At 43.6% G+C, this 25,404-nt stretch overlaps 1 protein-coding gene across 5 annotated transcripts; it reads left to right on the forward strand.

The window, feature by feature from the left end:
* The first annotated feature begins 931 nt into the window (after nucleotides 1-931).
* Nucleotides 932-23,903, forward strand: gapvd1 (GTPase activating protein and VPS9 domains 1). Of its 5 annotated transcripts, none has more exons than XM_037482176.2 (29): nucleotides 932-1,088; nucleotides 4,880-5,095; nucleotides 5,863-6,130; nucleotides 6,212-6,784; nucleotides 6,883-6,966; nucleotides 7,053-7,187; nucleotides 7,781-7,973; nucleotides 8,561-8,641; nucleotides 9,575-9,732; nucleotides 10,038-10,167; nucleotides 10,264-10,389; nucleotides 10,476-10,649; nucleotides 12,661-12,798; nucleotides 13,928-14,062; nucleotides 14,526-14,645; nucleotides 14,908-14,985; nucleotides 15,713-16,059; nucleotides 16,193-16,280; nucleotides 17,064-17,096; nucleotides 17,755-17,823; nucleotides 17,923-18,051; nucleotides 18,210-18,336; nucleotides 18,454-18,566; nucleotides 18,993-19,152; nucleotides 19,330-19,517; nucleotides 19,976-20,189; nucleotides 20,403-20,475; nucleotides 20,564-20,761; nucleotides 21,086-23,903. In XM_037482176.2, the coding sequence occupies exons 2-29, from the start codon at nucleotides 4,911-4,913 to the stop codon at nucleotides 21,224-21,226; spliced, it is 4,458 nt and encodes a 1,485-aa protein (XP_037338073.2). In that variant the 5' UTR covers nucleotides 932-1,088; nucleotides 4,880-4,910; the 3' UTR covers nucleotides 21,227-23,903. The 5 variants fall into 5 exon arrangements, with proteins under 5 accessions (XP_037338073.2, XP_037338075.2, XP_062418412.1 ...); XM_037482178.2 differs by having other exon boundaries at nucleotides 14,911-14,985; XM_062562428.1 differs by having other exon boundaries at nucleotides 13,931-14,062.
* The last annotated feature ends 1,501 nt before the right edge of the window (nucleotides 23,904-25,404 follow it).

Raw genomic sequence — 25,404 nt, forward strand, 5'->3', positions numbered from 1 at the left:
CAAGATGGAAAATGTGATCACTTTTTTTTTAAACTCTTGTACAACATTGTAATATTGTAGTGCTGTCAGGGATTGGTCATTCAATTTGAGATGAATCCTGTGAATACCAAGAGAGTGGCCCTCTGTCAAAACAGTTGTTCCAATCCATTCAATCATAGATCTGTCATTTCCCCTTTAAATTAAATTGTTTTTTATTTTGTCAGATAATTGCACTTGTGTGCACAAAACGTTATTCTATTAAAGTGGTCATTCATTTGTATTCCCTCACAGTGTTGTCCCTTGGTGGTGTGGTAAAGAGATATATTACAAAGAGGGGGGATTTTAGACAACAAAGATTAAGGACTAAAAATGAACGTTGCTCACAAGATATACTTGTACAAGTCGGACAGAGAGAGAATTCATGAATCATAAACACAAAATTAGATTTCAGTCAAAATAAATCTCTAGAGAGAGGCTCTAAGTGGCTCACTGTTAAGTGTTTCACTGTAGATGTGGTTCCTGATCTCTTGATCTCAAGCCTTTTTTCTCAGATCAAACAGTATATACATACATGTGTATATACAAGGTATATATATATATATAGTATAGTACCAAAATGACCTCTGTGACACAAGATCCAGACAGGTTGATAGACCCATACTTTTCTTTGAGAAGAAGTGAGATAATGTGAAGAAAGGAACGAGGACATCACATGAGTTAGGATGTTGTTTAGAGACTATCCACCAAGATAGTATCTACAATATTAACAACAGCTTGTGAATCAGAACATTCCCAAAAGGTTTGGTTGTTATATGTAAGTTTCCATTCAAAATGGCTGTAGGATTTGTCAGAAATTGCAGATACTGTATTACCGACCCAATAATATATTGTGTGGGCCTGTTGGTGGAAAAGCTTCCTTTAACAAGCCTTTGCGCATGCGGGGTGCGCATGTCTCCTCGTGATGACAGCGAATGACAGCACCGTCCGCTCCTGCAGAAGCCTGTGTGAGACGGCTAGCCGCCAACACACAATTCCTCTCACTCGAGAAATCTTTTGATCAGCTGCGTTTAGAGAAATAGCGAACAACCAGCAAAGGCTAGTGACGTTTGGTAAGTGGCTGGATTTACGTTGGCTCTTTTGGTCGATCAGATTTGGACACCGGGGAGCTTGCAGCCCAAAGCTAAGCTAAGCTAACGTGGCTAGCTAACGTAGCTCATCGTTAGCTCACCCTGTTTGACTAGCAAAACGAGATGTAACATATTTAACGTTTAGCAGGCTCCTGCGAGGGTTGGCCACCTCACCGGGTTCCTGCCCCTTCTCCTTCTCACTTCAGCGCAAACACAAGCCCGTGGTGTCTGTTGACAATGAAGCGAACAACAGGGCGTCTCGGGCTGTGTCAGTTCACTCCGTAGCATTTAACGTCAGTTGATCTGAACGTTAGCGTTCGATTCGCGGTTGGTTTGAACTGTCGTTTGATGGATGGATCACACGGGAAACGGACGTTAACTTAACCCACACCATCTCTGTGTGTTGGGTAAATCTCGGATGGCTAGTGAGTGATAACATCAAGGACACGATTAACCTGTCACTTATCGCCTGCACATGGAAATGTTTCAGCTTGTTCAGTGCGCGCCCCCCCCGTTGAGCCCGTTAGCTAAAGTTATAGCCTTTAGTCTGTGTCGTGAGCCTTGTAAGGCCATGGGATACAATAGCGTTCTGCCATTCCACATGATCATCGTCTTTTTGTAGCAAAGAGGGAATTATCTCCCCATTTTGTCCGATGCTACTGCGGAAGATTTGTCTACTAAACTTTTCCCAGTTACGACTTCAAATCAGATGTTATAATGTGCTGCTTATGTCATCGAGTTGAATACAATTGAGTTTTTATTGTTTGCCAGAGAGGATGTTTATAAAAGAACAGAAAAATACAGTCGTTACCTCCTTCGACAATCACTGCTGTTAATTTCACTGATTTCAGAATTGTTATATCTGAATTTACTTATACTTCAAAAGGACTGACATGAAGATGGTGTCCATTGCAACCTCACTTAACACAGCAAAATATCTGAAAAAGGATTAGAGGTCAGTTTCAGTAAATTTGTTGAGTAAATAGATCTTGATCTGCCCTGATTATGCCAAAGTGACTAAGTGATCTGATACTTCTGGATTCATAATCATTCGTAGGCTCATTCGTTACTTATCGTATGAATACAATACTGTACGTTTGACCAACAACAACAGATCATTTCAGTTGATGCAGGATACAATGTACACTGAACTATGTACAATATAGAATTTCAGCGGTCATTGAAGGAGATGAGTGCCATGTACACAGTGTGTAAGCTGTTTGCTGCACTTTGTCATAACATCTGCTTTGCATCATAATAATGTTAGATTGGGCCACATGTCGGTCTGAAGCTGAATTTGCATATCTGTCCTAGCAGAGCGGATGGCTATTATAGTATTATTATAGGAATTCGCCCTGAAGATGTAAAGTAAGGGGACGGCCCTTGTGGAAAACCTAGTTTAGTTCCCTGATGCCAAAGTCTACATTTGAAGTTGTAGCATTTAACTTCTAATCAGTGGCAACTTCTGTTTGGGACTATTGTGTGCATTTCTATTTTGTCTTGGAGCAAGTGGACATGGTGAAACATTGACTTGGTCCTGGAGGCCATGAGGAAAGAGAAGCTAGACCTGTGGCCACAAGGTCGCTTACCCTACCGCCAGGTTGAAATCCGAATGGGTGCAGTGATGGAATAATGGTTGCTTGCCCAGCACAGCTGAAATAGTGGTGCAATCGATCATTCAACTCATGGTTTGATCAAGGATCAGTATCACGGATGGGATCACTTATCGAATCAGCTTTTGGAGATCCCTGATCATTGGCTGACATTACTAATTGCAGATAATTGATTATCCATATGGGCTGATACAGATCCCTAAAAAGTATTTAATATCTTGGTCAATGTACACTGTCAGATTCTAAATGTTATCCTTTGTTTCTCCTTATAGTAATTTATGTTGTTAATAGTTTGTATGATATATACGCTTCTTAGAGCTAGTGTAAGAGCTCACAATTCTTTTTTTTCTTTTTTTTTAGCTATTTATGTTGTTAAAGCTCAACAACTGGTTTTATTAAAGTTCCCTCACCAGCACATTTGACGAGATTACATTTAAACACAGCTTAATGTTATATCTCAATCATTGGTGCATACACAACGGTGAGGCGGGGGCGGGATCCTAATGGATCACAGGTGGACGATGGTCCGTTTTACCACTAACCTGGACCTAATGATGGGAAACGGCCTTCTTTCATTTTATGTACAGCGTGTGCTTGCTGAGCAGCGTAAGAGATTATCTGAAAGGGAAGTGTGAAGAGGATGTTTGCTCTGAAACATGAGCACCTTTTTGTAGAAAGTGAAATCTTTTCAATATCTATGAAAATCGTTTTTTTGTTTGTTGCTGTGCATGCGGGAGGGGACCACTTTGCTCACCCGCTTTGCTATTAACTGATATTTACTTCAGGCAGTAGTATTGCTACTGGCTTTAACACGGTCGCACACCTTGGAAGGCTGCAGGATGATCTTTCCGTCCCACAGAATGCTGTTTGGTTTCTCTTCTGCTTTAGAGTTCCTCAGTGTTCGCCGTGACGCACTCGGCAGGTGGCTTTTTGCTCTGTGTTCTATTGGATCCGACTGGCACAGGAGGCCATGGCAAATGCCGAATGCAGTTGACCTCACCGCTAGCCACTCAATAGCTTTGTTTTTTTTCACTTCCTTCCAAGTATGTGAGGAATGTGCTTATTTAAGAGCATTACTGAATATGTGGAAGTGGACCCTGAGTGTACTCATCAACTCATTTAGTGCCGCTCCCTTCTGTAAGTTTACAAGTAATGCAGTACCAGCAAGCACTCAAAACACTTTTGATTCATTGTTTCAGCCGTGTGCTTTGCAAACATGCCAAAAGGTTACTTTTGTTTTAAAAATTTGAATCGTTGCTGGTTAGGGGAAACACTGACAACGGCCACTTCTCGTACAGTCCGTCAAGAGCCGGCAGATGGAGGGGCAGAACGATTATTCTCCTTGTTCACCCAGGGAGTTCAATGTGGAAGCTATCTTCACTTATTTAAATCTGTATAACCAATTTGATTTGTCAGACACATCAACTCTGACGCTGTGCTTGTCCGTTAGCTTGTGAACAATGGCGCTGTCTTGCCGTTATTTCCACTATGAGGCAGTTCTCTCCAGTCTTGTCTCATTCTCCTCCCAGAACCAGAACTCCACGGTGAAATCTGCCCCTGCTATGTCCTCAGCAATCCACAAAGAGGCTTTTGTCCACATAATTCACCAAGAAAGCATTTAAATTTCATGCACTCCGCTTGGTTTGTATGTCTTGGCTGTGCATGTCTGGAAAAGCGGGAGGGATTTGCATATTCTGCCTTTTGGCGTCTCCTGAAGCTTGTGAAGAGCGTACTTTTGTTGTGGTCGCTCGGCGAGCGTGTGAAGCACATGGAATGCAAATCATCACTTCCCTTGTTTTACGTGAGCATCTTGTGTGAGGCTGTGATGTCATGACACAGCCTTACTATGGAAGGTTAAAAATAGTAACACAAAATAGTAACACTTTTCCGCAATGCTATAAAAGAAGAAAACAATTCCTCCTCTTGTTGGAGAAACTGCAACAAGAAAGTGTTGGCTGTTTTTTCTTTGATGAATGACAAAAAAAAATAGTTGACAATTCTTTTTAATTCAACAATATAACTTGTTTTTCATCATAAATTAGGTCTGGAACTAAAAAATTATAAAACAGGTGTGTTCACATGCTGTAGAATAATCTGGTACATCTGACTTTGGTTCAACATTTGATAAACGGTTATTTGACCTTTTTTTCTTCTATTCAGAACTGACCTTTTTGCCTGTGAGCTGGTGAAAATGGTGAAGCCAGACATCCACACTCTGGCCCACCACCTGAAGCAGGAGCGGCTGTACGTGGCATCGGAGAAGCAGCTGATCCAGAGGCTCAACAGTGATGTTCTGAAGACCGCTGAAAGACTGTACCGGGCCGCGTGGATCGCTAAGCAGCAGAGGATCAACCTTGATCGGCTCATTCTCACCAGGTCAGACCTGCCGTCGGGATTCAAGCTTTTCTTTTTTCTTATAAAAGGAACAGCTAAACCTTTTGGGAAATATTAATTTAACAGTGAGAGGAGAAAATGGGATCTCTCACCAGGTCAGACCTGCTGCCATGATCCGCTCACGCCTTTTATTTAAGAAATGGATCAACCTTTTGGGAAATGTGCTTTTAAAAGTGAGATGAGAAAATGGATTTCAAAATGTCTCTGCATAAGGTGCAGAGCTTGCTTAGCACAAAAAGAGGAGTCCGGTGGATAAAATGCTAGCCTGTCTCCTTCTAAGGGCAAAACAAACAACTTAACACACAACCGTGGTATATAAAAGGACAATAGGTGTCATGCCTGTGATTTCTTATCAATGTTTCTTGGATTTACTGTCAACAGAAAGCTTTTAAAAGACAGAAAAATGCATTTTCTTGTCAGTAAATTATTAAAACAATGGTATTTCTGAATGTAATCTTTTTTTTGCTAGTAAGAACATTGATCCCATATGGTGTTTTTACAAGTCAGACCTTAATCTTTGAGCATGCAACGTAATGCTTCTTAATTGTCTAAAGCTTGTTGTGATGGTCAGAACAAAGTTCAGTGATGGGTTGCTTACCACGTAGAAAACCTGTTTACCCTGTGATACCAAACATGGCTGTAACCTGGGTGGGGTTGACTGTTGTCTTAGTGCGAGGAAATAACATTATATTTTATCATTCTAGAAGTCATTGGTACATTAGCACTAATGAAACCACTCTGTTCTACAGTGCCGAGGCCTCTCCGGCTGAATGCTGCCAACATGCCAAAATGCTCGAAGACACGCAGTTTATTGATGGCTACAAGACTCTGGGCTTCCAGGAGACGATCTATGGCGAGTTCGTGGCCCGGTTAAGGGAGAACCCGAGACTGGTGGCCTCCTGTCTAGTGGCAGGAGAGAGGCTGAACCAGGAGCACAGCCAGGGGGTCACCTATACCGTCTTCACCTCCCTTTATGGCAACTGTATCATGCAGGAGGACGAGAGCTACCTGCTCCAGGTCAGTAACCCGCACCGATCTCAAGTGTTGACCATTTGAAAAGCGTAAAGTAAACGGCCATGCTTTTCTTTCTTTGCCCAGGTGTTGAGATATCTGGTTGAGTTCGAGCTGAAAGAGAGTGACAACCCTCGCCGCCTCCTGCGGCGGGGAACCTGTGCCTTCAGCATCCTTTTCAAGCTCTTCTCCGAGGGCCTGTACTCAGCCAAGCTCTTCCTCACCGCCACCCTCCACGAACCCATTATGCAGCTGCTGGTGGAAGACGAAGACCACCTGGAGATCGACCCAGCCAAAGTGACCGAGCGCCTCACTCCGGCCCAGCAGGAGCGCTTTGGAGAGAAGGGCTCCGAGGGCTACAAACAAAGGGTGCAGGCGGCCGTGGAGGCAAACGAAGCCAAGCTGGTAGCTCTGGTCAACAAGTTCATCGGTTACCTGAAGCAGAACACCTACTGCTTTCCACACAGCCTGCGCTGGATCGTGTCGCAGATGTACAAGACCTTGTCCTGTGTGGAGCGCCTGGAGGTGGGCGAGGTGCGCACCATGTGTACAGACCTGCTGCTGACCTGCTTCATCTGCCCCGCCATAGTTAACCCCGAGCAGTACGGGATCATCTCAGACGCCCCCATCAATGAGGTGGCCCGCTTCAATCTCATGCAGGTCGGTGGCACAGCAAGTCTTCCCTTCACAAATCGTACATGCGGGAGGCGTTCCACAGTACACACTTGCTTTGCTGAATGTTTTTCTCCGTTACACAGGTGGGGCAGCTTTTGCAGCAGTTGGCCATGACCAACGACGACGCGGACCCAAGGCGGAAAAGCAGTTTGGCCAAATTTGACAAGGTTTGTGAACCGCGGTAACTGCTCGTTAATTCCAGCCGGAGGGCAACGTGTTTCTCCTTCGACTAACTTCTATCCTTTGTCTGCAGAGTTGTGTTGCTGCGTTTCTGGATGTGGTGATCGGAGGAAGGGCGGTCGAGACCCCACCCATGTCCTCAATGAACCTCCTTGAAGGCCTCAGTCGAACGGCGGTCTATATTACACACAATCAGCTGCTCGTGCTGGTAGGCTCTTTTGCAATTGATATCCAAATCTGTCCTTGGCTACCATTTCAAGGTTTTAGTTACTCTGAGCCATTCTCTGGATTCTAGGTACTCCCTATGCACAGGCTGATTTGACTCTCTGCCTTCAGTCGCATAATTACCTGAAACTACAATTGCAGCTCTTCTGCTTTACCTTAACCTGCTGTCACACTTGCGGCGTTTACCAGTAAATTACTAGCAGGTATATCATGATACATATGGAGATTACACTTTCTCTTGAATGCCAAAAGCGAAATGTCAAAGCTTATGTGTTTACATGTAACTGACGCTGTTCTTCTAGGTAACTGATCAAAGCATCCTGCTTGCAGTTAAAAATAGCCTGAAGTAATCCATGTGAATCCCAAATGAGTTGGTAGCAAACAAAGAAGATATTTGGCGAGAGGGAGAAGTTATGCGTTGACCTACGTCATTAATCTATGCCCTTAGAGTACAACATATTTATCAATACAATATTTTTTACATCTTAAATCATGATCGTGGTTTACTTGTCTAGAAAAGCTGTCTACTCCAATGACTGATAGTCTCAATAATAACGTTTCTCACTTCCTGGGTAGGTGGACTTTGTGCGTAATGTGGTGGCCGGGGACCACCTTCGAGAGGAGGAGCACATGGCTCTGGAGACCCTGGTGGCCAACGTGCCCCAGTCCCGAACTGTGAAGAGCAACAGCCTGGAGCTCACTCCCTCCAACACACCCCAGCTCTCCCCGGCTACCACTCCTGCCAACAAGAAGAACAGACTCCCCATAGGTACCCGCCTGCACCTCTGTCACTGCCACTCTGTGGAATAGATGTACTGAGGTGCTCATACTGCTGCAACCTCTGGAAATTTTACCGATGGGAGGATCTAAATGATATTTAGCTTCATAGGAATATCAAAATTTGAAACTAGAACTATAAATAAAAGTGTCATGTTTTTCCTAATAAGAAGCATAATAAACAAGTTGAGTTGAGTGGTGATGACTAGTGAAAGGCCTGTTTTATGGGAAGCTAATGAGCTTCTTCTCAGCTTATTATGAAGATAATTAGCATGGCCTGGATTGAGGCTCAATTACAAAAATGACAACCAATTAAATGACCAAATATAAATGAACTAAATTTAATTGGAATGGATGGAAAAGATGCATAGACTTCCTTCATTAGCATTTTCAAGACAAATGATGCTGTAGGAACACCCCCATAATTAGAAATGAACCACTAGTGCTTGCTACTCTGAAAGATGACATTTATAAACACAATCTTGACTTGATACTACTTTACAAATGTACTGTGTATTCTTTCTCCAACCCCCTACTTTGTCCTCTTCCTTTCCTCCTGCGCTGCCACTGAATGACCAGGACAACATTTAGCTGCTATAACATCCTGGGACCCGTCAACCACCACTCTGTCTGCCCACATTGAATTAGTAACCCCCTTTGGTGGGTAGCCTGTCAGCCGTGTTGAAGATGGAGAGGACTTAACTATGCAACTGTTGTCTCTCCAACTTGCGTGCTAGATAACCTCCATGTAGTTCATGCGCTTGAGTGCACAGTAACCTTCCCGCGTCACCACTGTGGCAAAGAACTGCTGTTGTCCGTGTGCTTCCACCATGCTTGCTTTGCCTCGCACAATGCTTTTGTTAGCAAGTCATTCGCTTATTATTAGAGCTACAATGTTTTTCAGGTCATTTTGTTTTCTAAGTTTTCCCTTTTTTGCTCCCTCATTCAGCGGAATATGGCTTTTCATTACCAGGTAGAGTGGGGGAAAAAAGTCTTGTAGTCCACCATTTTTCCTTCTGCACTCTGCCTAAGTTATGGTCAAATAAAAGGGACAATAGCGCAATTACTTTCCACAGTAATTGTAGCCCTATGGTGGTGTCATTGTGGTCATGGAACATATGGCATCCACTTATCGCAAGTGTAAAACATGTTACGGTAATAATAATATCAAGGAGTATATGGGCTCTTTGGTTTTTAATTTGAGGAATATTGTTTTCATTTCATTAGAATTTCTCAACTGAGTTATTGAAGAAGCTGTGATATAACCAGCACACTTTTCCTCAAACCACTTTGATAAGTGTTATTTAATAATTGTAAATATTCTTGAACCCTTATGTAACTCTTGTGTATATATAAAGAAGTAATTGGAAATGAATCAAATGGCCATTTTGACATGTCAGGCCATTCTGATCATCATTATGTCATTATGACTTAAAGCTCATTACTTATGAATATAGCGTTGCTGTGACACAACAGACGACGGTCTTGGTTCTCTAGTTTTAAGCTTGAGGTTCGGCCGTTCGTTTTCACGAATAATGTTTGGTGGTTTACGGAAATAGTACAGTTTCTATTCCTTCCGTTCCCTCAAACCAGCAAACGCCCGTAGCCGCAGCCGTACCAACATAGCCCAGGAGGGGGAGGCAGAGGGCAGCTCCCAGGAGTCCATTCAGGAGCTGATGCCGGAGGAGGTGCTTGTGATTTCACTAGGAACGGGTCCTCAGTCGGTCCCCGGGATGATGTCAGAGAATGAGGTAATGTGACTTGAATTAATGCACTCATTTGCAAGAGCGATGATGAGGAAACAAATTTGATACTATAATTTTTCACCAAAGGGGAAAAATACTGTCGATGCCATGCTTTTTACAAAGCTTTATGTGTGCTTGCAATGTTATTTAGGTGTGTTGTATCATGTATAAGTAACTTGCTTCAACCGGTTGCCTGCTGTCTTTGAATGGCAGTCTTTGGGAGACTGACTCAAATCAAGTTAGAAACTAACACAATGTGTTTAAAAAAAGATATTTAAAATATAATATATATATATTCTTTTGTCCTGTAGGTTTTGAACCTGCAGTTGGCTGATGGGGCCCAGGGGGAAAGCCATGCTGATGATACTAAGCTGCATGGTAAACCAGACAAAACCCTGCGCTTCTCCCTCTGCAGTGACAACTTGGAAGGCATCTCGGAGGGTCAGTCTGCAGTCTGAAGACACACATATAGCTGAACAAACTGTTACCCTACGTAGGTTTTTGTTTATAATTATTTATTTTTCTTCTCTCCCACAGGTCCGTCCAATCGTTCTAACTCTGTGTCCTCTCTGGACCTGGAGGGGGAGTCTGTTTCTGAGCTGGGAGCCGGACCGTCAGGGAGCAACGGGGTGGAGGCTCTACAGCTTCTGGAGCACGAACAGGGTCCGTGTGTATTAGAAAAGAAAGATACGATGAGATACCTTTTCAGTGAGCATTTCCTGTCTAACTTGCTGTAATTTCATCTTCAGCCACCACTCAGGACAACCTGGATGACAAACTGCGCAAGTTTGAGATCAGAGACATGATGGGTCTGACGGATGATAGAGACATCTCCGAGACTGTCAGTGAAACCTGGAGCACCGATGTGCTCGGCAGTGACTTTGACCCCAACTTGGATGAAGATCGGCTGCAGGAAATAGCAGGTGGGGCGTAGCAGTGTGCAGATTGATCGATCTACACAACCTTTGTGATCTTCTGCGTTTTATGAGATGAATATGCCACATGTAGGGATGGTCCCTGACTGTTCGATTAAGTAGATTTAGGGAAATGTCATCATCTTGTGGTATGTGGGTGAAATAGCATCACAATGTATCAATGTTTTAGGAAGATTTAAGACATTCACCTTTTGGGACTTTTGCTTATACGAGAAATGCAATACATTCTTAGTTTTTTGTACCTTTCTTAGCAATAACAATAATATATATATATAATATATTTTTTGTTTTTACAACGCCTGCAATTATCCTGCATTTGATAAAATATTCATATAAAGTGGAAGCTTAAAGATAGAACTTTGACTTTCAATGGAAAAATAAGTTCCAGCCCAAGTGTCTGGAAGTAAATCCTGAATTTACGTGGCATAATCGCAGTTTGCAATAGCAAATAAACAAGTCTGTAATGATTATATGCTGATCTACTGTAGAAGATAAACGTCTTCAGTAGATGGTTATACATCCTTCTGTCTCCTCAGCCTTGTTCCTCACAGCCTTCCCCCTGCCCGTCTCTCTCTCTCCTTCTGTCTCTCTGACATTCTCTCAGTCCCTGCAGTCTTATTGACCTTGGTTCCTTCTCATTTGCATCCGCCATTTTTCATTCTTCGGAATATGGCGTTGGGGGACTTTTCCATCATTAAGTGAATTTACAGCGATTTCCTTATGTGTTTTCTCCGAGGGATTGGGTTATGAGATGCACATTAAATATCCATTAATACCTCATTATCCCACTGATAAGATTACCATGATAATGAGGCAGAAATTCTAATTGTTTCACTTCTTGTTGTGCCGCTCATTTAATCATCCACCTGAAAGACAAGTACTCTGCGCCCCTACCTTGAAGACTGTAAACACGGACAGCGGGGTAGCGCTCTCCCACCGCCAATGAGAGCCCTGCCCCCGCCAACATCGGAACACACTGTTGCCTGGGTGCTGGCATGCGTTGGTGGTCATGGTGTGTGTGTGTGTGTGTGTGTGTGTGTGTGAGAGTGAGTGTGGGCGCCATGAAGTGGAAGTGTGAAGTATCAAGGGGAGCGGCTACCACAGGTTGGGTTTTTGGTCTTGAGCCTGGGCAACTGACTCCCACTCGCACCTGCTAGCTCCTTCTGCATTCTTCCGCCTTGTTAAGCCAGGGCCTCCCAAATGGAGACGGTGCGACACCGTGCTGAGGACGCGGGGTAATTTGGTTGTGAGTAATGCTGGGCTCAATCTACAGCTCAAAGTCATGGCCCTGGAGGCCGGGGCAGGGTGGGATATTACCATTAACCTCTGACCTTTTGGCACAGTGGTGTATGTGCCTGTGGGTCCCAGCATGAAATGCACGTGACCTTCCAACTCTCTCTGTGCCTCTGCATGCAAGGCTCAGTATCTTTGAAGACACCATTCAGAGAGGATTTGTTGAGTGTTTTTGCTCATCTCAGGCCATTCTATTGTGTTTCATAGATATTACATGGGAAAATAATGCATTTGGTAGTATACAGGCTGAAATAAAGGACCTTTAAAATACTCGTTTAGATTGATAAGTGGATCCAAAAAGAACTACTTTTTTTGAAGAATTATTTTTGAGAGTTCAGATGTTTTTTTTTTTTTGCTGATTTAAGAAACAACAGATAATACAATTTTATAATTCGTGGCAGTCTTTGCACCACATAGAAAAATGGAATGTTCAAATGTTTTACCTTGTGCCAAAGTGGTTTCATGTTCACACGTTGCTCATATCTGGAATATGAATCATTTATCCAAACTAAGTACTGAATATAAATCAACAGCATGGCCGAGACAACCAAAAAGAGACTTGGTAAAGTGTCTTTTTGGTCAAAATAAAAGTTGGTGCTTTTTTTTTTTTTTTTTAGAGGTGACTTTTTACTAATCCAGCGAGAACAAGCCATTTCAGGCTGTGGATGGAGACAAACCTTTTGTCTCTTTGTCTCTGTGCTCTCAGGGGCGGCTGCGGAGAACATGCTCGGCAGCCTGCTGTGTCTTCCTGGCTCAGGTTCAGTGCTGTTGGACCCCTATGGCTCCACCATCTCGGAGACCACGAGCGAGGCTTGGAGCGTGGAAGTCCTTCCCAGTGACTCAGGTTGGTTCTGTTCGGTTGTTCGGTGCGTTGGTTATTGAAACTCATCGGCGTGAAGATCATCGCCATGAACGTGTGTGCTTGCATGCGCGTGTGTCTATGCATGCATATTTATGTTTGTTCGATGGGGGTTGGGACACCAGGTGTGGTTGCGCGGCATTCCATACCAAAAATGTGTGAGTGCAGCTGTCATCATATTTGTGTACAATAGCCTGTCTTTCAGAGAAGATCTGCGTTTGCCAGTAAAAGGCAGCTCAGATTTTCCTTAGAGGGACCACCAGGTGTGTGTGCACCTGTGGTGGAGCAGTGGGGAGGGAAGCCCAAGGACAGCAGCTGTCCTCAGTCACTTGACATGGTACCAGTTTTTCATCTGGATAGACTTGACATTGAGATTCTCTCTGGCTGGTGTTTATGTATTGATAGAACAAAAGTCACTCACTGCCAATCCAAATGCTTGTACAATGTCATAAGTCATGGATTGTCTTTTTTTGCAAAATGAACATTCATTCTCAATATTTTTTATTAATGGAAAATGATGTAGTCCCCCTACAAAAAAAGTGTTTTATGAAAATCAGTAGTGCTTTTATTAACAACGTTTAGTGTTCCTTTGAAAACCCTGGGCCTTATGTTAATTGAAGTAGTACAGCATTTCAATATGTGCAGAGATGACATGCATGAGTGTCTTGATTGCTTTTCTCTCCGTTTGCTACCCCTGTTCCGCTCGGTAATAGCACGATCGGAGGCTTGCTTGGAGTGGAATGCTTTCATGGCTAGGCAGCAGAAAACTACACTCTGAAGAGCACTTCACCAACACATTATTACTAACGAGCATGCAAATGAGTACTGCTGTTAGTACGGAGCCTCTGGGTTCGGCCCAACGGCTCCATTGGGTAGCCAAAGAACTGGCCGTACTAGCTTTACGGTTTGGTTTGGCCGCTGACAGACGCGATAATGCTTTGTTTAATTTCATGCATATGTTGTGCACACTTGGGTTTCGAGAGAGCGGATGACCACATTCTGCTGCAAGCCGCCAAGAGTATCTTTCAAATTCATCAACATTTCAAGTTACAAAAGTACACACTCTTTTCTGTATTTTTACATATTTTACATTTCATTTTGTGTCCACTCTCAGAAGCACCTGACCTGAAACAGGAGGAGCGTCTGCAGGAGCTGGAGAGCTGCTCCGGGGTCGGTAGTACCTCCGATGACACCGAGGTCAGAGAAGTCAGCTCGAGACCTAGCACACCAGGCCTCAGTGTTGTCTCAGGTAGAAATCTATCTCCACTCCTATCACTTTTTCTTATTTTTCTCTTTTTTTTCTGGATGGCTCTGGTTATTGCTAGTTGTCTTTTTCGTGGGCTCAGGTGGAGAACTCTGGGTTGACACGCATGAAGTAGTATTCTACATTAAGAAGCCAGCAGTGATGTTTGTAGCTCAGCTCACAGGAAAACATCCCACGGGATTTGGCCAATGAATAGTCTGCATCCGAACATCACTCTTCTCCGTGTCTTTCCCCTTCCCCGTGGGAGCTTACGCTATCAATTTGGAGTTCCCAGTGGGTTCCCATCTGAGAGATACCATATTGTACACTAAAGAAAAAAATATCCTCTTTTGTTTGAGAAACATCGGACAGTTAGTTTCTGTTTTGTGACAAGTCCAAGGATTATACTGTACTAAAAAAATACACCTATATACATTTATAGATGGTTTTTGTGGTGTTTCTTGATCAGGCATCAGCGCAACCTCTGAAGATATACCCAACAAAACCGAGGACCTGCGGTCAGAATGCAGCTCAGACTTTGGAGGGAAGGACTCTGTGACCAGTCCAGATGGGGAGGAGTCAAGCCACGGTAGGATAGTGTCACACCCCACTAGGCTAGCAAAGCCATCAGTTCAGTGTCCATCTGATCCAAGCATCATCAGCCAGAGCTATCAATCCCTGTCACTTGGACAGCTGCCACCAACAACCTACAACCTCTGATTATCATAAAAGTTAGTTAGATATTCTCTGTTATTCTGACTGGGGGATGGCCAAGCTTTAAATAAAAGTGAGGAGCGTTTGTATATCAGTGGTTCATTTAGTAAATGCTCTTAAGTGCCTTTTTTTTCCAGCAGCACACCATCCGACATCTCCGCCGTCACAGACCGATTCCTTACTGGCCATGTTCGATCCTCTCTCCTCCGCTGAAGGTAATTTGCACTCCCAAAATACCCCACAGCCAATCAGAGCCAGAAATGAGTATCACCATGACCGTACTGCTCACCAAACGGTGCGGGTTCTGTGGAATTATACCAAAAGAATGCCTCTGCCCCTCAAACAAAATGTCCAACTATGAGTCCAAATTAAATGTCATAAAATTTGGCCCATTTAGCATCCCAAATTATTCTCCACGCTCCCTGTTAGGGTGCATTTCGTTTGTAGTGCAGGTGGAAATAGCGTGCCATAGGAATGGTCGTGGCTTTGCGTCTGTGGCAAGGTGAAGTCATGACAGGTTGAGTGACCTCACCCCAGGCTCTTTGGCACTGTCCCCCTCGTCCCACTGTGCTCATGGCAAGAGGCTGTCGTTGGAAGCTTTTCAGGAGAGAGTCTACCCTTGGAACAGGTGGCCTACCTATACCTAGGGCTCCTCTCCCACTAACATCTCTGTTTACCACTCTACCACTTTTCAGGTGGTTTGTTTTTTAACGGGTTTTATAAACTTCAGCCACTATTCTGAAACAAGTGAGATTCCGTTGTACAGAACAACAACCCTCTCAGTGATCCTAGCTGTACAACTAGTAGGGTGTAAAGAAAACGGAAAATACAAATGTCTACTTGGGAAGTCTTTGGGGAGTTTGTTCTGCGAGCTGGGAAGTAATGTAAATATAAAAATTTAAAATTTAAAAAACTAAATCTTTTTATTTTTTATTAACTCAGGCTCCTCCACTGGAACAATAGTAAGGCCCAAGGTGCACTACGCTAGGCCCCCTCACCCTCCTCCGGACCCTCCCATCCCTGAAGCCATTGCCCTGGGGCCGGACACGCGGCACTCTCTCTTCACGCCCCACTGCCTGGTCCAGGCTGAGCTGGAACACACCAAGCAGCGCCACTCCTTCCCCGACAGGCTGGTCCGTAGCCGCAGCTCCGACATCGTGTGCCCGGGACGCCGGCCCACGAGTGACCCCGGTCTTAACCGGCGGGTCGCGGTGGAAGAGCGCGACCCTGCCGGGGCCTTCGCCTTAGGACCGTCCTCGTCCCCGAGCAAGGACTCCCTCAAAGGAGAGGTAACCAGTTAAAGATGCACCGTTGACTATTGAATGCTGTTTTAAATGAATCAAATGATTTCTTCTGTAGTTTTTGTTGTTTGTAATAGTTACGTCTATTGTCTGAGTGCACCTTGGTCATTTCTATCCAAAGGCTGAGGACAGAAAAGACAGTGACGACGAGAAGTCTGATCGCAACAGGCCATGGTGGAAGAAGCGTTTTGTCTCAGCCATTCCCAAAGGTAAGGTAACACAACCCGTGGTCCTTTTGAGCATGCCCTCTTTTCTAGTCTTAAAAATGAACTTTTATACAGTTAAAAGCGATCGGTTTAATTTCAGCTTTTCTTTTTTTTTTTTTGGCAAAAAAGTTCTCTTAATCACAACGAACAAGAAATATCACACTGCAGAGCAAAAACCAATTGATAATGTGAGAGAGAATGATGATCCATAATGTCCACTCCATTCCCCAATGGTTCCCCAATTCCAACATCATGTTTATTGTTGTTTGAAGTTACCTCAGAGACGTGGTGTCCAGTCTCTTTTCACGTCTCACTGGCTGTAGATTTATAAAGACTTTTCAAAGCCAATCAGTCATCTCAGGAGCTTTAGCTGTGTAGATTGTACGGCTGTACCCCTCCCAGCAGTGCTGTCAGCCCGCGGCTAATGGTCATTAGATGGACCTCTCTGTCACCAGCGCTGATAGATGACACATATCTTATTGCAGTTCTACTCTATAACCGTCTCTCATACATCTATCTGGGTAATAATGAGCTGTGCCCACACACGAGGGCTGTTTTTACTCTTTAAGTAAACATTAAATTGATATTCATAAATTCTAGCACTGTGCTCACGTGGGGAAAAAGTAAAGAGTCGCGATTCCTAAACCGCTAATCTCCAGCCGAGCCTCGTGGTCGAGTCGTCCATTGTGTTGTCCTGTTGCTCTGCATGGTGACGCGCGGTCAGTTGTCCAGCAGAGCGCCAGCCCGTGTGTGAAAGGCCAACCCTGTCTGTTGTGTTCCTCACAGTGCTGTATTGGACGGCTGAGAGTGATGTCCCAGGTAACGCTTCTACGCTGTCATCATTGAGCTAGCTTTACTGCTGGAGCCGGCGGCTGCGTACCCATGCTGCTTTGTAGATGAGCTGTGATGTGACATGGTTGTAGCCTGAGTTCACACACCTCATTCCTGCATTCGTTTTATCACCCCTATTTCTTTTTTTTTGAATGTTACCATTTTACTGTATGGAGAATACAGAATATCAATGTAGATACTCCATCCTGTGTACAGGTGTGTGGGTGGGTGGGTTTTGTGTGTGTGTGTCATCAAATTGTAGAACATGTCTTTTGTTTGTCCTGTTTGCACCTTAGTGTTAATGGGGTAAACATCAGTTGGCCTATTTACATCTGGATCGACTGGACTCCTTATGATGACTAACATTGGATTTGTGATATTCTGATATGAAATAATGGTTTACTTTTACCATTTTAATATTATTTTGCTTTGATGTTTGTTAAGTTCTCCACTAGACCTTTTTCTGGTAATGTATGACACCACACATCCTATATTGAGATGTAGAATGTGTTTAGTCTCGATACAAACCATGAAAAATACCAAATATTGACCAGAGTGGCTGTCCGCAGGCAACTCATGACCAGCTTGTCCACTGACAATACTGAAAGTGGTGTCAACTCACTAATCACATGTCCGTCTTCTACAGCTCCGATAGCATTTCGGAAGAGAGACAAGCATGAGAAAGACGACGTTGCCCCAGAGCGTGTCCCACAAGGTCGGTCCTGCTTTGGTTCTACATTCCTGATTGAGAACAAAATAAAGAGGTCTGCTATGGTTGTTTTTGTGTGAATGCATCTTTTGTGTGTGTTTCCAGATGATCCGTTGCCCAGACAGAGCTCTCATGCTCAGGCAGCTGAAGACATTCTGGACAAGTACAGAAACATCAAGAGGACCAGCCCGAGTGATGGAGCCACCGGTGGAGCTTCTTATGATGGGACAGGAGGTCAGGATATACACTTTTAAATATATATATATATATAAACCCAGTACCTGGATGAGGTGTGTTTCCACACCTTTTACTGGTACTATAGTATATGTATACTACACAATGAATTTGTTAATATAAAATAATAAATATATAGCTATTGTTCATGTTTACAGACGCTTGTGTTGAGGACAGCGTGCACGACTCCCCTAGAGAAGACACTCTGCAGAACATTTCAGCTGATGACCTCCCGGACTCCGCCAGCCAAACAGCGCAGCAGCACGACTCCAAGTTCTCCTTCAGGTCAGAACACCAGATTACCCAATTCAATTCATTCAGTCCAAAATATCTAGCTTACTTCACAGGTATTCTTGCCATTGCTGTTAATTGTGTGTGTGTTTGTGTGTGTGTGTCTTCCAGTGATGCAAAGAAGAAGTTGAGGTTGGCATTGTGTTCCGCCGACTCAGTGGCTCTGCCCATCATGGCTTCTGTAACCACACGAAATGGGCTGCCTGACCACATGGACACTGAAGGTAGCCATTCTTCTTGCATCTATGCTAGATGCTATCCTGTATGAGTGGTGCTGTAGCGACTAATAGCGGATGATGGCTTACACACTGATCCCGAAGAGCAATCTATTTAAAACATACTACGAGTCAGATTGTGTATTTTTTTAGAGCTGTTAAAGTAAGTACTATCTACTGGACTTTAAGGTTCTATGTCAAACCCTGCTTTCCACACCGCAATTCTGCAGGACTCCTCTTTCACACCAGGAGCAGGCACATTGAAGTGACATCCTGCGAAATGCTCAACAGTAAAACCATACGGCTCCATCTTTGTGGCCATCAGTCATATTGTCATGTAGAGGCAGCAGGTTGATCAGATTACGGCAGGCAGCCGATCCTTTGAGTGGCGAGCAGCGTTGTCTAATGCCGTCTCCCTATCGTCCTCTCTCTCAGACAATGAGATCGTCTGCTTCCTGAAGATCCAGCTAGCAGAGGCCATCAACCTCCAGGATAAGAACCAGATGGCCCAGATCCAGGAGACAACACGCTGTGTCACCCGCTTCGACGCACGTACCTGCAGGAAGCTGCTGGCTGCCATCGCGGAGGATTACAGGTAACCGGAGGACTGGAGAGTCCACTGTGGCAACTCATGGGTTTTGCAATTGTTCTTTTTTTTTTTTTTTGTTTCATTCATAATGTCATGTTTAAGGCATCTACAGAGAGCCAGCAATACAGTGGTGATTTCACAACTAGAAAATAAAATACAAATTTCTGTGTGCTTCCTTTTTAGAAAGCGGGCGCCATACATAGCTTATCTGACCAGGTGTCGTCAGGGCCTGCAGACCTCTCAGGCCCACCTCGAGAGGCTCCTGCAGAGGGTGCTGAGAGACAAGGAGGTGGCCAACCGCTACTTCACCACCGTGTGTGTTCGGCTCCTTCTTGAACACATGGAGTGCAAGACGCTTGACTTCATTAAAGGTACCTCCACATTTTCAAGTTGAGTGAAACTAAACATGAGCATATGGAGTTGGTATGAATTCAAGCTGGCAGAGACTAGATCAAATCCCGTCATTTTTATTTTTGGCCCTTTCCGGCATGCCGCACATGATTCACAATGCTTTTTTGTGATCCCGTTCCTCAAATGCAACAACTAAACGGGCGAGGTGGTGACCATTACAGAAGATTTAAATATACAGGCAGTCCATCCCCAAATTCTGAAGTTGGAGATATGATGGAGGGAAGGTGTCTACCTTTTTAAGATTCACAATGTAATTACAGCTGTTATCAAATGATTCTCCACTTAGGAAAGACCTATTTTTTAAAGATGTATTTGATAGGCCTATATACATCCCTTTCAAGCTCACTGAAGACAATCCACAGTAGAGACTGCAGCTAGGTCCCGGGCTGGTGTTACATCTGTTGTTTCTCCCCTCCAGCGTTCCAGGGGTGCACAGCGTCGGATGATAAGACGGCAGCAGTGGAGGATTTCCTGCGCTACTTATACGGTGCCATGGCCCGTGATGCCATTTGGCAGTATGCTAGCGAGGACCAGCTGCAGGATGCCCAGATGGCTATTGAGCGCAGCGTTATGAACCGCATCTTCAAACTGGCTTTCTACCCCAACCTGGATGGAGATATTCTCAGAGACCAGTGAGTAGCAACAATGGCACCAGGACCAAAGAGTCACACTAGGCAGTACTCCAGATTGTGTGTTTTATGAAGATTTAAAACTAAAATCGTATCATAAAAATGCAAAGAAATATTTTTGGCCTATTTTGTTGAGCAACAGCATATAGTAAGGGTGATTTTGAGTGATATGTTGCACCCTTTCTGTTGTCTGATTAGTTGTTCTGTGTCACGCAGGCTCTTCCACGAACATATCCAGCGGCTTACAAAAGTTGTGACGGCCAATCATAAAGCTCTTCAAATCCCAGAGGTATTGTCTTGGGGATCACTTCTATTCATGTTTGGAGAGGGAAAAATAACTACCGTTATTAATCAGGATTTTTTTTTTGTGCTTCCAGGTCTATCTGAAGGAGGCTCCCTGGCCCTCTGCACAGTCTGAGATAAGGACCATCAATGCATACAAGACGCCACGAGACAAAGTCCAGTGTATACTGCGCATGTGTTCCACCATCATGAACCTCCTCAGTCTGGCCAATGAGGACTCCGTCCCTGGAGCGGATGACTTTGTCCCTGTGCTCGTCTTTGTCCTCATACGAGTACGTGTGTTACTGCTGCACCCATTTGTTAAGAGATGCAGCTCAGTGCTGACTGCTGTTAAAAAACTCTTGCATTGACCTTCAGTATTGATCACTTATTGACTGATTTTTGGAAATGTAAAATAAGAATAATGTAGAAGAGAAAGAAAAATAATTTCCGAAAGGATTGCTTTGTAAATCCATGCATCATAAAGTCTGCTGTCTGCCAACCTGTGCGGATGCACTTTTACATATTCACATATTTATGATTGTAAACCGCTCGGCGTTGCGTGAGGTTCTCTCAGCGGCTAATGTGGGCCCATCCCATCTTCTCCTCCCCTCCAGGCAAACCCGCCCTGCCTGCTGTCCACCGTTCAGTACATCAATAATTTCTATGCCAGCCGGCTGAGTGGGGAGGAGTGCTATTGGTGGATGCAGTTCACCGCGGCTTTGGAATTCATTAAGACCATCGACGATCGCAAGTGAAGCAGAACAGCCACCTGTATGGGCAGACTGCGGGGGAAGGAGCCGGGAGACTTGGAGACTTCCCAAGCAACTGCTCCCCCTGCACAGCTTATAAAACCTGGCCCTCAGCCTGCTCTTTATTTGTATAGCTTGTACATAGCCAGAGACGTTGAAAGAGTACAAAATATATATTACTGTATGTATGTGGACAAATCCAGGTTTTAGTCGTGCTAAAAAAACAACGGCGTTGGGGGAAAATTGGCAAGATGATAACTCTGAACCTGATTTTTTTTTTTTTTCTCTTTAATCTTGTTTCACGTTTGGGGTCTGTATTAGGAATTTTATAAATATACAATTACCAATATGACATTAAATCACTCTAAAAGATAATCCTATATAAAGGGACCAGACTTCCTTGATGTGATCACTGATCATTTTACTCGCCCCTTGAGTGAGAGGGAAGGACTTCCAATTAAATTACAATATAATGTTCATTAAAACCATTGTTACGCAGGGATCGGCGGTGCGTGGTAGTTACTGATGGGATTTAGCGACTCGTAAAAACTGAAATTAATTCACAATAATACTACTCACAAGGTAAGTGTATCAAAGAAATAGGGCAGCTTTTTCAATGAATTGTTTACTTTATCTTATTTCCTGCAAACAAGTGGCAATTTCGACATAAGGGCCCATATATTTATTTGAAATAAAATGTATTTATTTCCCTAATACCTATTTAATGTTTTTTCTTTTCTTTTTTTAAAATAAATACAAAAAAAAAAAATAGTCAATGCATATCATGCCCGTTTTAAGATGTCTGAGGCAAGAGGTGTAAGTCTAAGACAGAAGAAGTTGAGTTAGGGAGGCACCTTAGCAATGACTAGTCATGGGGATTAATGATACAGGGTCAACTCATTCAGAGTAGTAGTGGTGGCATTTGTGGAAATATTGAAAATTGTGCCTTTTGATGTGGGGCGCTCTACCGGTAGTTTATTTTTCAAAAACATTCAGTCTAAGCATTTTTCCCCGCAGATGCATGCAAGCACACATTTACACACACACACGCCAATGAGCTAATTACGTCTCACTGAGAAACCTTTGTCCAGCCCTCGCTGCAGGAACACAGGCATCTCCACGTCACTGATTGTCTTTGCTTCGTCCCTTTAATGCTCCCCAATCTGAACAAATATCCCTTGGTGTTCTGGATCCTACCTCAGTAGAAGCCCACAAGCCGGATTATGACTCCTCTGTATTGGTGGTCAACAGAGTGTACTGGATAATTTTTGCACTGGTAACAAAATGGGGAGGGAGAGTTGTATACTGACCAGCTGTGATATTAGTGTTCATATCCCCCCTCAATCAACACAAGCCTTTTGTTAGCAAAATAAATAGTTGTTCATTTCTGATATTGAACCGTGGCTATGGGCTGACTATTGGATATTGGCTCTCTACCTCCTACCGACTCGTGCTTTTGTGGACTTTTATTTCTTTTCTCTCCCCAATTTGGCGGGCTGTGTCATCCTGTTGTTATTGTATATTTGCAAGTATAGTACAAGCTTGTCTTCACTTATCCAGAAATGACTAAAACCCCTCTTTTGAAATCCTCTTTATTTTTGAGCATAGACGTGCCACATGTATTATAGTTTCCCGTGATCCTCTACTTTTCAAGTTAATTGACCTGACGGCACAATACACAGTAGAGCAAATGATCAATGCTATTGACTTACTGGTTTTATTTCTTTCCTTCAGTTTATGCTAAAAGTGGCTGGTGTAGTATGTGAGTGCGTGTGAGACGATCATCTGATTGGTTGACCCTCTGCCTCCTCTCGCATGAAGTCATTCAATGGGCTGCACATTCTCAATCATGATAACCAGTAGAACGGAGTTAGCATCTGCCACAGTAATTGAACCTGCAAGAGGATGCAAAGCTTCTCTGTGTCAGTGATACTTGCAAATCAAAATGCGATTAATTTTGCACAAAGCAGATGTTTGGCTGAAAGAAATTGACAGGGAGCGGTGCATTTTTTTTAAATGTCATTACTTCTGGCCTTTGCAGTCATTTAACAAAGATATCTGGGTTAGAATATATTTTGAGTAGCACAGTTAATATAATAATTCAAGCATTTCTCAGCATTTTTTACATCCGTCTACAGTAGCACATACACCAGAGTTGTGTGCGCTTCCTAAGAGTCTCTAATCAATTTGATGAGAAAACCATGCACTGGAAAATCAAGTTGCAGGTTGCATCTATACTAATTAGGTTTATGTGATGTCACTTTAATTGGAAATACATATTGCGCAACTCTGATGAAATTATTTGGACCTGGCTTAAGTTTCAGCGTTTCCTCAGACAGCCGATGGCAGCGGCGACAGATCCTAACGCCCCATTATTTACACAAATATGCACATGTCTGTGATGGCAACTGTAATTTTGGCTCTGATTGTATGCAAGCCACTGGGCCCTAGTGTCAAGTGTACAGACTGAAGAGTTGGGTCTGTTCCTCAAAGCTTTACTGCTCTGCTTCCTGTGCAATTCAGTTGAAAAGCTGATGAGACAGAGGAAAAAACGGTTTTACATCTAAATTTGCGTTTAATTGTAAGCTTGCACAATTTTGACATGCGGGGAAAAGCCGGTTTGTCTTTACTGTGAATAATGCATTATGTAATTCTTTAAAAACAATAAAATAAGCAGATGTTTTTTTTTTTTAATTATTATTCCTCCACGTCTCTTGCGTACACAACAGTGTTGAGTTATTCTCAGGCTTCTTGGGACAGTTGTAGGTGTATCTGGCTGACAGTTCACACAATAGAAGAGATGGTAGGGAAATTTATGCGTGGGATATAATTGTAAGTGGGGGGCAGTGGAGCAGCATCATCCAATCTAGCAGCCACAAATAGCGACCTCTCAGAAAACATTTCATTACAGCTGACAAGTGTACGGTGGATTGTAATTGGAGATATCCCCTCATCTAAAGGCCCTCTTTACTTCACCGTTTGCCTTCTTCAATACTCAGCTTTTTCCATCATGGACTTCTTCTTAGGGTGCTTTGTGTCCCCTTATATCACACAATTGTTAATTTAAATTCCAATTTTGGTGTGTGAGTTAATTAGTTGGATAAGTCAATGGGCCAGATTTGGAGGTACAATCTTAGGTGGCACTTGGCCGATTTGAGATACAAGGAGCTGTTTTGTCTCATGCTGCTATGGATGGCTGATGCTTTCCTCAGCAGTGAACTAGATGATACATGCATCACATGGTGTGAACTACTTCCAAAGTGGACACTGTATCTGCGATTATTTGTTTTCCACAGGTGTCAGATGGATCAAGTGGGAAAGACTCATCTGAGTTGTATATTGATGTCATACTGTTGCTTCCCAGACATCAATAGGCCTGAGGTCTCACCCAGATGGCTGTGGCCTGACGGATGATCAGTCCAGCAGCGCTCGTGCATGACTTTGCATGTTGGAATGTGTAATATCTGGCTTTAGAGGAACACCCCCCATACTACCGTCAAATTAAAATAAGGAAATAATTGAACAGAAATTTGCTATTTTCACCATTTTAATGCGTTACACAAGTAAAATTGGCGTGGTAACATATCGCTAAAGATATGTCCAAATTGTACTGACACCAGCACTGTCTCAGTGAAACGTGCCTGCTACTTGGCCACTGTACAAAGTGTGTGTGTGTGTGTGTGTGTGTGTGTGTGTGTGTGCGTGTGTGCTTCACCCTCCGTTCCCTGCAGATGGCAGACGTACCATTCCCCTCGACGGTCTGCACATGCGATCTGAGAGCGGCTCCGATAAAGAACAGCGTGGGGCACGACGCCTTGAAATCTAAAACCAGTGGCGCTCGCTGTCTGGAACTGCATCTGTATTGTTCATTGTAAAAAATGGTCAAATGATAAAATAACAGTATTATTATCATCTGTACTTTTATTTATTTTTTTCAGTGAGAGGGAAGTATAACACTGAATATCAAATACAGGGATATTTGAGGCTATTACTTTTTGTTACTTAGCTCACTAGAATAGTCTGTTGACTGCGTGACATTTCATGTGATGTGAGAAGAGTCCTCCTCCCTCCCACTGTGTGCAAATAGTGCATGGTACTGTTCCATAACTACATATCTCATCAGGACTCATCTGTGGTTGTCTTCACAAAAGGACAGAATAAACAACAGAAGGCAGCAGGACGTC

This window comes from Pungitius pungitius, chromosome 5, assembly GCF_949316345.1.
Source record: "Pungitius pungitius chromosome 5, fPunPun2.1, whole genome shotgun sequence".
NCBI lineage: Eukaryota > Metazoa > Chordata > Actinopteri > Perciformes > Gasterosteidae > Pungitius > Pungitius pungitius.

Coding starts and splice junctions, on each gene's coding strand:
- gapvd1 (XM_037482176.2), top strand. CDS start 4,911: ATGGTGAAGCCAGACATCCACACTCTGGCCCACCACCTGAAGCAGGAG. Junction 7,188..7,780: donor ACAATCAGCTGCTCGTGCTG/GTAGGCTCTTTT, acceptor CTTCCTGGGTAG/GTGGACTTTGTGCGTAATGT. Junction 16,281..17,063: donor TGTCTCAGCCATTCCCAAAG/GTAAGGTAACAC, acceptor TGTTCCTCACAG/TGCTGTATTGGACGGCTGAG.